This window comes from Thamnophis sirtalis, unplaced genomic scaffold (assembly GCF_051295495.1).
Source record: "Thamnophis sirtalis isolate CommonGarterSnake01/CBP01778 unplaced genomic scaffold, rThaSir2_p1.2 scaffold_6, whole genome shotgun sequence".
In the NCBI taxonomy this organism is placed as follows: Eukaryota; Metazoa; Chordata; class Lepidosauria; order Squamata; family Natricidae; genus Thamnophis; species Thamnophis sirtalis.
In genome coordinates, this window is record NW_028261386.1 from 93,451,389 (window position 1) to 93,463,919 (window position 12,531).

Consider the following 12,531-nt stretch of genomic DNA (forward strand, 5'->3'; position numbering starts at 1 on the left):
AAATTATACTTATATAATTTTTTCATCTTTTTTAAGAATCTGATTATTGTCCCTCACAGCATTTTATAGATTTAAACCGAAAGAGGTAGATTTTCACTCACCGCCTGTTCCATTTGTTGTAACAGATGTGTTGCTAAGATTAGATTTCTCTAGTTTAGAACTACCTGGTGCTTCACTGCTTCCCACAAGATTATGAGGACTCGCTAGATCCTGCATTTCCATAGATCTATTAAAGGACAAAAGAAAAAGGAAGACTATCACTATTATTTGCTTCATAAAAGTGCACAGACCCCATCTAGCCATACTTTAAAGTGAAAATTGAAAATGAACATTTCCTGAAAACTTTACATATGAAAGAAAGCACTAGTCTTCAATTAGCCTCATGATTATCATTATCATCATCAGCATTATCCTTGAGAGAGAAACTGGTAGAAAAGGAAAAGATGAGAAGATTAGAAACATTTCACTTGAATCATGTTCTTCTATGGGTGGGTGGGTGGGTGGAATAAAGAGTGGGGGGGAGGCATCTGAAAGTTTTGTCCAAGAAACTTCAAATGCCTTTTGGATATCAGACTGCAATTACGCATACTATGATTTAACTGAAGTTCATCTTTAATTAAAAGTGGAAATTACAGATAGTAATGGTCACTGCTGATTTCACTCAGAATATAAATGTGGTTTGTGTGTGTAGTAATATAGGTATTTTGAATTATTCCAGGAGAGTTGAACAAAGAACTACATTAAAAAAAGAATAATATCAATAGGAAATATTCCTCTCCTAAAAAACAGGCAAAATATAGGGATATAATTTTAATACAGTATTTTTGCACAAATAATAATTGACATTTAATATCCAAATAACGTAAGGACTTTCATACAACTTCACCAGTCTCAAATCACCATGTATTTGTGGAACAGTAACTGAGATATGGAACTTAGGTAGGAACAGTGAAACATTGACGTGAAAGACCATTGGCTTACCTGAATGGTCGTTCTCGAGGCGCTGCGGAGTGTCCAAGCTCGGGTTTAACTTCAGCTTGCTGCCCAAGGACTGAGTTTGATTTTTTTGTGTTGTAGCTCCACCTCCTGGTTTCTCCAGAGGCTCAGTTTTAAAAAATGAAGGAGATCAATAGTCCATGACTGAACTAGTCCAAGTCCAAGTCCAAGACATGAAGGTGCAATTCACAACCTCGCGGCCCCACCTTAAGGGTGGGTTTGGACACTCCGCAGCGCCTCGAGAACGACCATTCAGGTAAGCCAATGGTCTTTCTCCTAGGTGCTGCTTGGAGTGTCCAAGCTCGGGACATGCCAAAGCTATGTCGAAGTTGGGAGGGAAGAAGAAATGTCCGGGCCGCGGTGCTTGCCACGACCCTCTGTAGAACTCTCCTCCCGAAAGATGCCTCAGCTGAGGCGAAAGAATCAAGTCTATAGTTATGCATAAATGGAGATGGATCAGACCACGTCGCAGCACGGCAGATTTCTTCAATTGGCGCTTGCGTAGCCCAGGGGGCTGAAGTCGCAGCGCTCCTCGTAGAGTGTGCTGTTATGCACGAGGGAACCGGTCTGGCTTGAGTCTCGTAAGACATCTTGATGCATGATCTGAGCCAGCGTCCAATGGTAGAGGGTGTGACTTTCTTCCCCATGGAGGCCAGCTGGAATGACACAAATAAGGCCTCCGACTTACGGAAAGGAGCCGTTCGCTTGATGTAAATGTGCACCGCCCACCGCACATCCAATTTGTGCCAAGTGACTTCCCTCTGGTGTTTGTGGCGAGGGCAAAAATCAGGGAGTATCACTTCCTGCACTCTGTGGAAGACTGTATTAATCTTCGGGACAAAGGCAGGGTCCAGTCTCAATATGACTCTGTCAAAGTGGAAAATGCAAAGGTCGCCCCTGACAGATAAGGCGGCCAACTCCGAAATTCTCCGGGCGGAGGTGATGGCGATCAGGAAGGCAGTCTTTAGCGTAAGGTGGCGTAGGCCCACTGTCCACAATGGTTTAAAGGGTGATGTGGTCAATGCCTGCAGAACCACAGTCAAGTCCCAGGTAGGGTATCTGTAAATGGTGGGCGGGCAAAGGTTGGACGCCCCCTTCAGGAATCCCTTTACCTGAGGATGTCGTGAAATCAGAAGTTGAGTGTCAGAAGACAGAATAGTGCTCAAGGCAGCCACCTGTCTACGGAGAGTGTTTGGTGCTAGCCCTTTGTCCAAACCGTCCTGAAAAAATACCAGGACTTGCGGAAGGGTCGCGGAGGATGCCACAAGGTGGTGATTGAGGCACCAACGGGAGAAAGCCATCCATGTTGCCTTGTAGATCCTGACGGTGGATGGTCGTCTAGAAGCCTGAATCGTCTGGATGACTCTGTTGGAGAAGCGATGAAGCCTCAGGAGGTCCCCCTCAAGTGCCAGACGGCCAACTGTAGCCACTGGGGCTCTGGATGTTGGACGACCTCCTGGCTGAGGGAGATTTGCTCCTGAGGTATGCGCCACGGCTGGGACACCGACAGGCTGACTAGGTCGGCAAACCAAGTTCTCCTCGGCCAGTGGGGAGCAACAAGGAGCACCTCTGCCCCCTCCTCCAGAATCTTCTGGATGACGTGCAGAATTAGGGGAAGAGGGGGGAAGGTGTACAGATGACCCGGAGGCCAGCGGGATCTTAAGGCGTCCGTGCCCTCCTTGGTAATGGAACTGGGTGAAGTACCTAGGAAGTTGGGCGTTGGCCGGCGAGGCGAACAGGTCGACCACCGGGTGGCCGAATCTCTGGGACAGCTGGTAAAACAGTCTCGCCATTCCGAGTTCTGGATGGTGGTTCTGCTGAGCCAGTCCGCTGTCACGTTGGCCACGCCAGAGATGTGGTCTGCTCGAATTGACGCCAGGTGCCTCTCCGCCCAGCAACCCAGGGCCTCCTCTTCCGACATCAGAGCCAGAGACTGCGTGCCACCCTGGTGGTTGATGTAGGCCTTGGCGGCGATGTTGTCCATCAGAATCAGTACATCGCAGCCTCTGACCTGGTCGAGAAAGTGGCGCAGGGCGAGTTTTACGGCCCGGAGCTCCAGCCAGTTGATGTTGTGGGTGAGCTCCGCCTGCGACCACCTGCCCCGAACCACTGCTATCCCCAGATGAGCACCCCAGCCGAAGAGGCTGGCGTCTGTGGTGATTATCAGTCGCTTCGGCTCCCTGAAGCGACCGCCTTTGAGAAGGGCATCCGTCTGCCACCACCGGGGGCACCCGTTCCACCCGTCTGGAGTTGCTGGCCTTCTTCCTCTGGAGAGGTAGCAGGAACCATTGTAGTTCTCGTGTGTGCAGCTGCGCCCATGGGACCACCGAGATACAAGACACCAGCTTCCCCATCAGTTGCGAGAGAGAGAGGATCGAGGCCAACCCGGTCGAGCGGATGCTCCTCACCAGGGTTCAGATGCTGCCAACTCATTCCTGAGTGAGGAAGACTTGGCAGGTTTCCAAATTGATGGTCGTTCCGAGGTGCTGGATCCTGCATGTCGGGTTCAGGTGGCTCTTGGTGAGGTTGACAGAGAACCCGTGAAGCCGCAGGGTCTTGATGGTGGTGGCCAGGTCTCCGTGGGCCTGCCCCCTGGACGACGAATGAATAAGGATGTCATCCAGGTAGCATTCCAGTCTCACGGGCAGAGACCAGAGTCGTGCGGCTATAGCCGGCAGCAGCTTGGTGAACGTCCGCGGAACCGACGAGAGCCCGAAGGGGAGGGCCCTGTACTAGTAATGACGATGGGTGAACTGGAACCTCAGGAACTGGCGGTGCGCCGGGTGGATCGGAACATGCAGATACACCTCCTTCAGGTTGATCGATGTCAGCAGATGGCCCGGTCTGACGCAGCCCAGGATGGTCTGGAGGGACTGCATCTTGAAGCACTTGTACGCCAGATGCTTGTTCAGCTTCTTGAGGTCCAGGATCACCCTCACCCCCCCCCCCCTGATGACTTGGGGACCAGGAAGAGGATGGAATAAAATCCCCTGCCTTCTTGACCTATGGCGGCTATCTCTAAAAGGTGTTCTATCTCCGCCCTCATCAGTTGTAGCTTGTGGGCGGATGTGGGGATAGGGCAACGGAGGAAGGTTCTCGGGGGGAAAGATAGGAACTCCAGGGCCAGCCCGTGGCGGACCGTGTTCTTGACCCAGCTGTCCATCGTGGTTTCCTCCCATTGTGTGGCACAGAGCTGGAGACGGCCGCGTATGGGAGGAGCCCTGTGACGGTCACTTGGACTTTTTAAAGGGCTTGTTGGAATAGCCTCCTCAGAAGGGTTTGCAGAAACCCTGCTGCTTCCCTCTGTCCCTAAAGGAGGGCCTATCCTGGGAGCGATCCTGCGAGGCGCCGTAGGCACAACTGGGACCGGCTGCGGAGGTGGAAGGCTCGTTATTCCGAAAGGAATTCTTGCGAAAGGGCTGACCCTTCCGCTCATGTTTCTTAGTGACCGGAGGGAGCACCTTTCGCTTATCCTTGTTCTCAGTTAGAAATGGATCTATGGCCTCGCCGAACAGCTTACCCCCTTTAAAGGGGGTGGAAGCCACCTTCCATTTTGCTTTTACGTCGGCCTGCCAGTGGCGGAGCCACAGCAGGCGCCTCGAGGTGACATTCGAGGCCAGCGCCCTGGATGAAAATTTAGTGGCTGCCAGGGACGCGTCAGCAGAGTATTCCATGGCAGCAATGATCTTGGTGATGTCCTGTCTAGTCCTGGAGTTGCCTGCCGGAAGACCAGCCCATAGTTTGCGGAGCCAGAAGAGGGCTGCCCTGCCAAAATAAGAGGAGCTGGTGGAAGTGCGCATGGCCCAGGCAGTGGTCTGGTGCGTCTTAAGAGCCGCGGATTCCGCCCTCTTGTGATTCCGGCACAAGGTCCAAGGGCGGAGGCACCTCATTAAAAAGGCCTGCACCGGGGTCCTGGGGACCTATGACTACAGCCATGACCAGGTCGGATATAGGTTTGGCTGCGGGGGCTGGGAGACCCATTTGGGGACCTGCAGCCCTGGCTTTAGTAAGAAGGGGCCTAAATATGGCTGGATTAAATAGAGATGAGCCCGTGGCCTGTTCAGGGGCTGGGGTCTCATCGTCGGAGAGACCCGGAGCCTCTGACTCGGCCTCCTCCTGATCTGACACCTCACTAAGCCCCGTTGGGGTGGGGGAGGGTGCCCTGGCTTCAGAGGCCTTGGGGGCCTTGGCCTGGCTGGCAGTTGGCTTGGGAGCCACAGAGGGCAACTGGTTCGCTAACTGCACCATGCCATCGGTGATGCCTTTGGAAATGGCACGAGCCACTACCTCCTCCATGGCCCTAGATAGAATTGTATTGTATTGTATTGTATTGTATTATTTGTATGCCGCCCTTCTCCGGGAGGACTCACAGCGGCGAACAATTCAAGGGGGAAAAAAGGGGGAACATAAAAGACAAAATACAAGTAGTAAAAGTAGACAACAGTCGCACAACCATACATGTCGAGAGGGGAGGGAACTCATCACCCCCAGGCCTGCCGGCAAAGCCAGGTTTTGACGGCTTTTCGGAAGGCCTGGAGAGAGGTGAGGGTCCGAATCCCTGCGGGGAGTTCATTCCAGAGGGCCGGAGCTGCCACAGAGAAGGCCCTCCCCCGGGTAATAGCCAGGTGGCATTGGCTGGTAGATGGCACCCGGAGGAGGCCAACCCTGTGAGATCTAATGGGTCTGTGGGAGGTATTTGGCAGCAGGCGGTCTCTCAAGTACCCAGATCCAATACCATGAAGGGCTTTATAAGTTACGACTAGCACCTTGAAGCATATCCGGAGACTGATCGGTAACCAGTGCAGCTCGCAGAGGATAGGTGTAACTTGGGTGTACCGAGGTGCACCCACAATCGCTCGTGCGGCTGCGTTCTGGACGAGTTGAAGTCTCCGAATACTCTTCAAGGGCTGCCCCATGTAGAGCGCATTGCAGTAGTCCAGTCTTGAGGTCACAAGGGCGTGAGTGACTGTTGCGAGTGCCTCCCGGTCCAGGTAGGGACACAACTGGTGCACCAGGCGAACCTGGGCAAATGCCCCCCTGGTCACAGCCGACAAATGGTGTTCTAAAGTCAGCTGTGAATCCAGGAGGACCCCCAAGTTGCGAGCCCTGTCTGAGGGGCGTAGGTTTTCACCCCCCAGCCTGAGTGATGGAATATTGACCAAGTTTTTGGGAGGAAAACACAACAGCCACTCGGTCTTGTCTGGATTGAGTACAAGCTTGTTAACCCCCATCCAGACCCTAACAGCCTCCAGGCACTGGCACATCATGTCAACCGCTTCACTGAGTTGGCACGGGGCGGGCAGATACAACTGTGTATCGTCTGCATATTGATGGTGTTTTATCCCGTGCCGTCGAATGATCTCACCCAGTGGCTTCATGTAGATATTAAATAGCAGGGGAGACAGGACCGAACCCTGAGGAACCCCATATTTCAGGGGCCTAGGGGTTGACCTCTCTTCCCCAACTAACACCGACTGCGACCTGTCCGAGAGGTAGAAGGAGAACCACCGAAAAACGGTGCCTCCCACCCCCACCTCTCACAGTCATCGCAGAAGGATACCATGGTCGATGGTATCAAAGGCCACTGAGAGGTCAAGGAGCACTAGGATGGAGGAATGATCTCCATCCCTGGCTCTCCAGAGATCATCGGTCAGTGCGACCAAAGCGGTTTCCATGCTGTAGCCAGGCCTGAAACCAGACTGAAAGGAGTCTAGATAATCGGCTTCATCCAAGGACCGCCGGAGTTGCAAGGCCACCACTTTCTCAACAACCTTCCCAATGAAGGGGAGGTTGGAGACTGGACGGTAGTTGTTCAAACTGGCTGGGTCCAGTGATGGCTTCTTCAGGAGGGGTCTCACCACCGCTACCTTCAATGCCGGTGGAAAGAAACCCTCCCAAAGAGAGGCATTCACCATCGCCTGGATCCAGCCCCGCGTCACCTCCCTGCTGTTTGCGACCAGCCAGGAGGGGCACGGGTCCAGTACACATGTGGAGGCACTCACCGCTCCCATGGCCTTGTCCACTTCATCAGGAGCAACTGTTGGGAGGTTGAAAATCAGTCCAGAGGTGTCGTTCAAGACCTTCCCCCGGTACCTCGGCTGGCTCTGTGCAATTGGAGTCCAGGTCCATCCGAAGCCGAGCAACTTTGTCCGCGAGGAACTGGACATATTCCTCTGCTCTACCTTGTAAAGGGTTTCCCGCAACCCTCGTGTTTAAGAGGAAGCGGGTCACCCTAAACAAGGCGGCAGGGCGGGACTCAGCGGACGCAATCAGAGCGGCAATGTGGTTGTTCTTTGCTGTCCGTAATGCCGATAGATATGCTCCGATGCAGGCTTTTAAGAGTGCTCGGTCTGACTCGGATTTACTGGTCCTCCAGCGGCGCTCTAGGGGTCTCTTTTGGCGCTTCATCTCCCGGAGGTCCTCGGTAAACCAAGGAGCCCTCCTGGATCCACTGTCGCAGATCGGCTGTAAAGGCGCAATTCGGTGGAGAGCCTCAGACGCTACCGAGTTCCAAGTAGTGACTAAGGTCTCCACCGAACTGCGGGCGAGAGTATCAGGCATAACGCCAAGCGCCGTCTGGAAACCCTGGGGATCCATAAGACGCCTGGGGTGGAACCACCTAATCGGTTCCTCCTCCCTACAGCGGGGGATTGGTCTCCGAAAGTCAAGCCTCAACAGGAAGTGGTCTGACCATGACAGGGGCAAGATCTCACTACCCCTCAGACCAAGATCACAACTCCACTGCTCCGAGAGAAATACGAGGTCGAGTGTGTGGCCCGCTGAGTGAGTCGGACCCTGGATTACTTGGGTCAAGCCCATGGCTGTCATGGAAGCCATGAACTCTTGTGCTCCATCAGAGCGTTCGCCGAGCGAAGGCAAATTGAAGTCCCCCAGTACCATAAGTCTGGGGAACTCAACCGCCAGCTCGGCTATTGACTCGAGGAGCAAGGGGAGGGCTGTTGCCACGCTGTTGGGAGGCAGGTACGTTAACAACAAGCCCACTTGACCCGCAAGGTCCATGGACTCCTGACCCTGAGGGGGAGGGGGCTCCAATTCTGAGGGAGCTAAGGATTCCCCCTCAGCTCCTGAATCCAAATCTGCCAGGGAGTCCACAGCCATGGAATGGCTAGGTGATCCCAAGGATGCCCTATGAGGGTTGGGGGAGAACCCAAAGTCCTCACTACCTGGGCCTAAAGGGGAAGCCCCTCGCTGAGATTCACCCGTGGAAGATCCACCCCCTATCTCACTTGGGAATGACTCCATGGGAATTTTGCGCTGTGCGGCCTGGGCCTTCTGGAACTGTTTCTCCAGGCCCCTTTGGCGGCGCAATGCCATCTTTTCCTCACCCTTGGAGGTCGAACCTGCCTTAGGCTGCTTCTCCCCTGGAGAAATACCCCCCCCCCCAACTCCCTTGCCCGATGGATTGGGCCTGCAACGCTTACTGGGAGTGGGCCCAGTCTTTCCCCCTTGCCTCTCTTCCACGCTAGTAGAATCTAGCTGATCCATTCCGACAATGGCAGTAGACCAGGCCTGAGGTAGGTCAGGGCCTGATCCACGCGTGTGGCCTTCAAGAGCTTGGAGGCTTGGCCGGTTGAAGAGAGGAGAGGGAGGCTGGAGCAGGATGACGCGGTCAGCCTGGCTCCTGCGGATCCGTGCTGAAGACAGGTAGGCGGGGATTTGAAGCCTGGGTTCCCTGCAGCCACTGGAAGAAAGAGGAGGGCAAGAGCCTTCGTGGCCACCCAACGTGAGGCTCCTGGCTTACGGCGGCCCTCCGCGGTGATCCGCTAATCAAAGGAGGCTGCGCGGTGAATTTTGGGCCCTGGGATCGAAAGCGCGCCAAAAGTCCATTTTAAAATGGCAGCCGTGCTCGCGCCGCGCGCCTGGAGTGTCGTCGGGCCTGGATGGAGCCTAGCGCTCCTGTCAGGGGCTCAGAGGGGCTCTGACAGCGCAATCACCCCCCCCCCCCCGTACTCACTGAACCATCTTGAAGAGAAGACCCGACCTAGAGGCAGCCCAAGTGGTGGCTGGGCTGCGATCGCCCCAGGGAGCCTGCCTGCGCAATGAAGGGAAATAGGACTCCTTGCAGAGGTAGAAAGCAGGAAAAACCTATCTACAATCTCACTAGCAGTCTAGTTAAAGGAGCTACACTAACTCTAACCCAAAAAATAAGAAATTTGGGATCCAGCTTCCTGTACAAAGACTGGAGCCCCTGGAAAGACGTCATGTAGGGCGACTGAGTTTTTTAAAACTGAGCCTCTGGAGCAACCAGGAGGCAGAGCTACAACACAAAAAAATCAAACTCAGTCCTTGGGCAGCAAGCTGAAGTTAAACCCAAGCTTGGACACTCCAAGCAGCACCTAGGAGAATAGCAAAATGCAACAGTATTATGAAAGCAAGTCTCTAATGGCATGCTAATTGGAGAAAATGACAATTTACTAAAAGTTACTATCCAAAGTATTTGCTGAGGGTAGAAAATCATGTGGTGGAAATTAAACACCAAGTACATTCTGGAATAGTGGAAAATTCTTGCAAATGAAAACTTCCTACAGTTTGTCATTATAGCTGTACTGTATGTATTGATAAAAATAAAAGATCCAAATACATAAATTTGTATAATGGGAAAGACAGTAACTTTTTAAAAGAAATCATGCATCTTGGAAATATGTGGCTGATTCAGACAACAAAACTAAGCTTATGGTTTCATTGCATAGCAAAGTGAAAAGACTCTACATTTGTAACAAAAAACATACTCTGAATGTTTGTCTCAGAAGGAAACAGAATTCTTATCCCATCTCATATTTATACATTTTCTATGACTTCACTTAAAAAAATAATTTTCTCAAAGCCTTTCTTTATGATGTAAGAAAGCTACAGTGGGCTTTTACAATAACATTTATATTTATGTATAGTATATTTATAATACTAGTCCACCTGTTCCTCCATTCTCAGATTTCATTCCTGGCATTCTCAAGTACAACTGTAAAAATATTCCTTTCTAAAAAGTAGACATTTGCTGCCAATCAATATAATTAGCAATGATTAGACTAATGATTTGATTATTTATAAGGAAACTATGTTCTATGTTTTTAAGAAAAGGGTAAGAGATGGCAAGTGATATAGCTCCAATGAGAGGAAAAATAGTGATTACAGATCTGATCCATTTTAAGAAAGCCTCAGACTTCCATCAAATCCAACATTTATTTAGTAATTCATGTTAATATTTCATAACTATTATTATTCACACTTCTATGTCTTGAATAATATATTTGTATCCTGCCTTTATTATTTTTGCAAGTAACTCAAGAGAGTGAACACCTCCACCTTCTTCCTCTATTTTTCCACAACAACTATCTTATGAGGCAGGTTGGGCTGATAATGAATTAGCCCAGAGTCTCCCAACTGGCTTTTATGGCTAAGATATTAATTTGATACAGATTGAAATATAGAAAAATATTTGGTACAAGCAAGATAGGAAATTATTTCCAAGCATGCAATTTTAAAAATGATTTAGTTGTGTTTGTATGTGTGCAGAAAGCAAGAAACCTCAGACAGAGAGTCCCATTAAAAAGGTGGCATGATACTTTAACGAACACTGAAAATGTTTCAAGGATTCCACCAAAATAATGGGAATTTGAAGGGTGACTTTTTCTCCTAAGTATTTACAGTGTGTGAACTTGGAATTCTTACTCATTTCCATGATATCCTCTTCCTGAATATGATGTTGTATGATAGACCATATCCTCAGATTCATAGCACCAAAATTAATGTAGTGTACAGAGAAGATGTTGATGACTTGTCTCCAGGTGTGCAAGTCACTGATTAAGGTTATCTGACACAATGCATACAATTCCCTTCAATTTTTTTACTTGTTCAAAAGTGCAATCAAACTTGTTTCAAGGTTTAATTATATCTAACAGTACAACACTAGAGGAAAAATTGCCTTATTTTGTTTTTCATTTGGAGAGGGTCATTCCGGTTAAATTTTAGGCAAATGTTTGTGCTAAAAGAAAGAACTTCATAGGAAATGATTGATTGCCTAAATATTTAAAACTGCTTTTTAAAATTTAGGTTTATCTTCTGCCTTTGGTTTTCTTATATTGCTCAATGCTAATTATCTTAATATGAAATTAAGATGAGTATTGATGAAATATTAGTTTATATCCATAGGAGCACTACATAGTTGCATAGTCAGTAAAGTATCTCCATTTGCTTCCAATTCCTTCCCCAATTTCAATTATTTTGTGCAACATGTCACATTATTCCATTTTCAGAAGATAATTAAAATGGTTTATTTCACGATGCTTCATTAAAATTATTAAAAACAATATTAATATGCTAAATTTACCAACAGCAGTACAAAATCACAATAAAATGAAACATTTTGTACAAAACCACAATACAAATAAGGTTTTCTCTTTTAAGTTCTCTTTAACTTGTAAAATAAACCTTGACCCTGAATTACTGAGAGGAAAATCTATAATTTGTGTCAATTAATCAATAGAACACCAAACAATAACTACATAGATAGGAAGTCCTTGACTTACGATGAAAAATTGTGTTCAAAATTTCTGTTGCTAATTGAGACAGTTAAGTGAGTTTTGCCCCATTTTATGATTTTTCTTGCCACAGTTGTTATGTGAATCACTGCAGTTGTTAAGTTGTTAACATGGTTGTTAAGTGAATCTGGCTTCCCTACTGATTGTCAGAAAAATTGCAAAAGTGGATCACATGATACTGGGACACTGCAAGCATCATTAATATGAATCAGCTGCCAAGCATCTGAATTTTGATCACGTGACCATGGGGATGCTGCAATAGTCATAAGTGTGAAAAATGGTCATAAATCACTTTTTTCAGTGCCATTGTAACTTCAAATGGTCACTAAATGAACTGTAGTAAGTCGAGTACCAATGGTTTATTTCCATCAGTCTCTTGTGAATGTTACAACTTCAGCTCTGTTAAATCAATCTAACAAAACTCTAAGTGTAGAGGCAAAAGAAATCGCAGTTCCAACATCTCAGGAAAAAATACGTCAGAATTCATACTTTTTGGCTCACTGCCTTTGTCAGTATTGTAAATGTGAATACAGTCAGCTAACACCCCCCCCCCTCTCCATCTATCCAGATTCCATTATTGATGTGTGCACTTTCTAATATACCTCTTCCAACTTATAACAATTGTGACCTGCAACAACCTCATTATTCTAGTTCTGGGCCTCCTTTGAGCAGGCAGACATGAAACCTCCAAGGATTGGACTATGACCACCATACTCACTTTCACTTCTAACCAAATCCAGATTTCGCCTTTGAAAACCTAAGGTAGAGAACTGATTATGGAAAGGCAAATCCATTGCTTATGAAAATGCTGGGTAAAGTTACTGTTCTTTGGGAATTGACCTTATATTTAGTCACTTTCAATACTTTTCCGCAAAAATACAGCACGGAGAATACTGAAATACATTAATTATATTGTAAAATCTGATTATAGTAAGAAAAATGTTAGGTGCATAATATATAGAAGTCTGTTGGCTGTTAT

At 48.6% G+C, this 12,531-nt stretch overlaps 1 protein-coding gene across 5 annotated transcripts in view; it reads right to left on the reverse strand.

Moving 5' to 3' along the window:
* Window positions 1-12,531, reverse strand: part of LOC106550461 (protein phosphatase EYA4) — a 143,807-nt gene that overhangs the window by 50,462 nt on the left and 80,814 nt on the right. For all 5 annotated transcript variants that reach the window (XM_087718463.1, XM_014068379.2, XM_014068381.2 and 2 more), the window contains exon 4: window positions 102-226. In XM_087718463.1, the coding sequence (XP_087574589.1) occupies window positions 102-222 (121 nt within the window). In that variant the 5' untranslated portion in view covers window positions 223-226. The remainder of the gene's footprint in view (window positions 1-101; window positions 227-12,531) is intronic.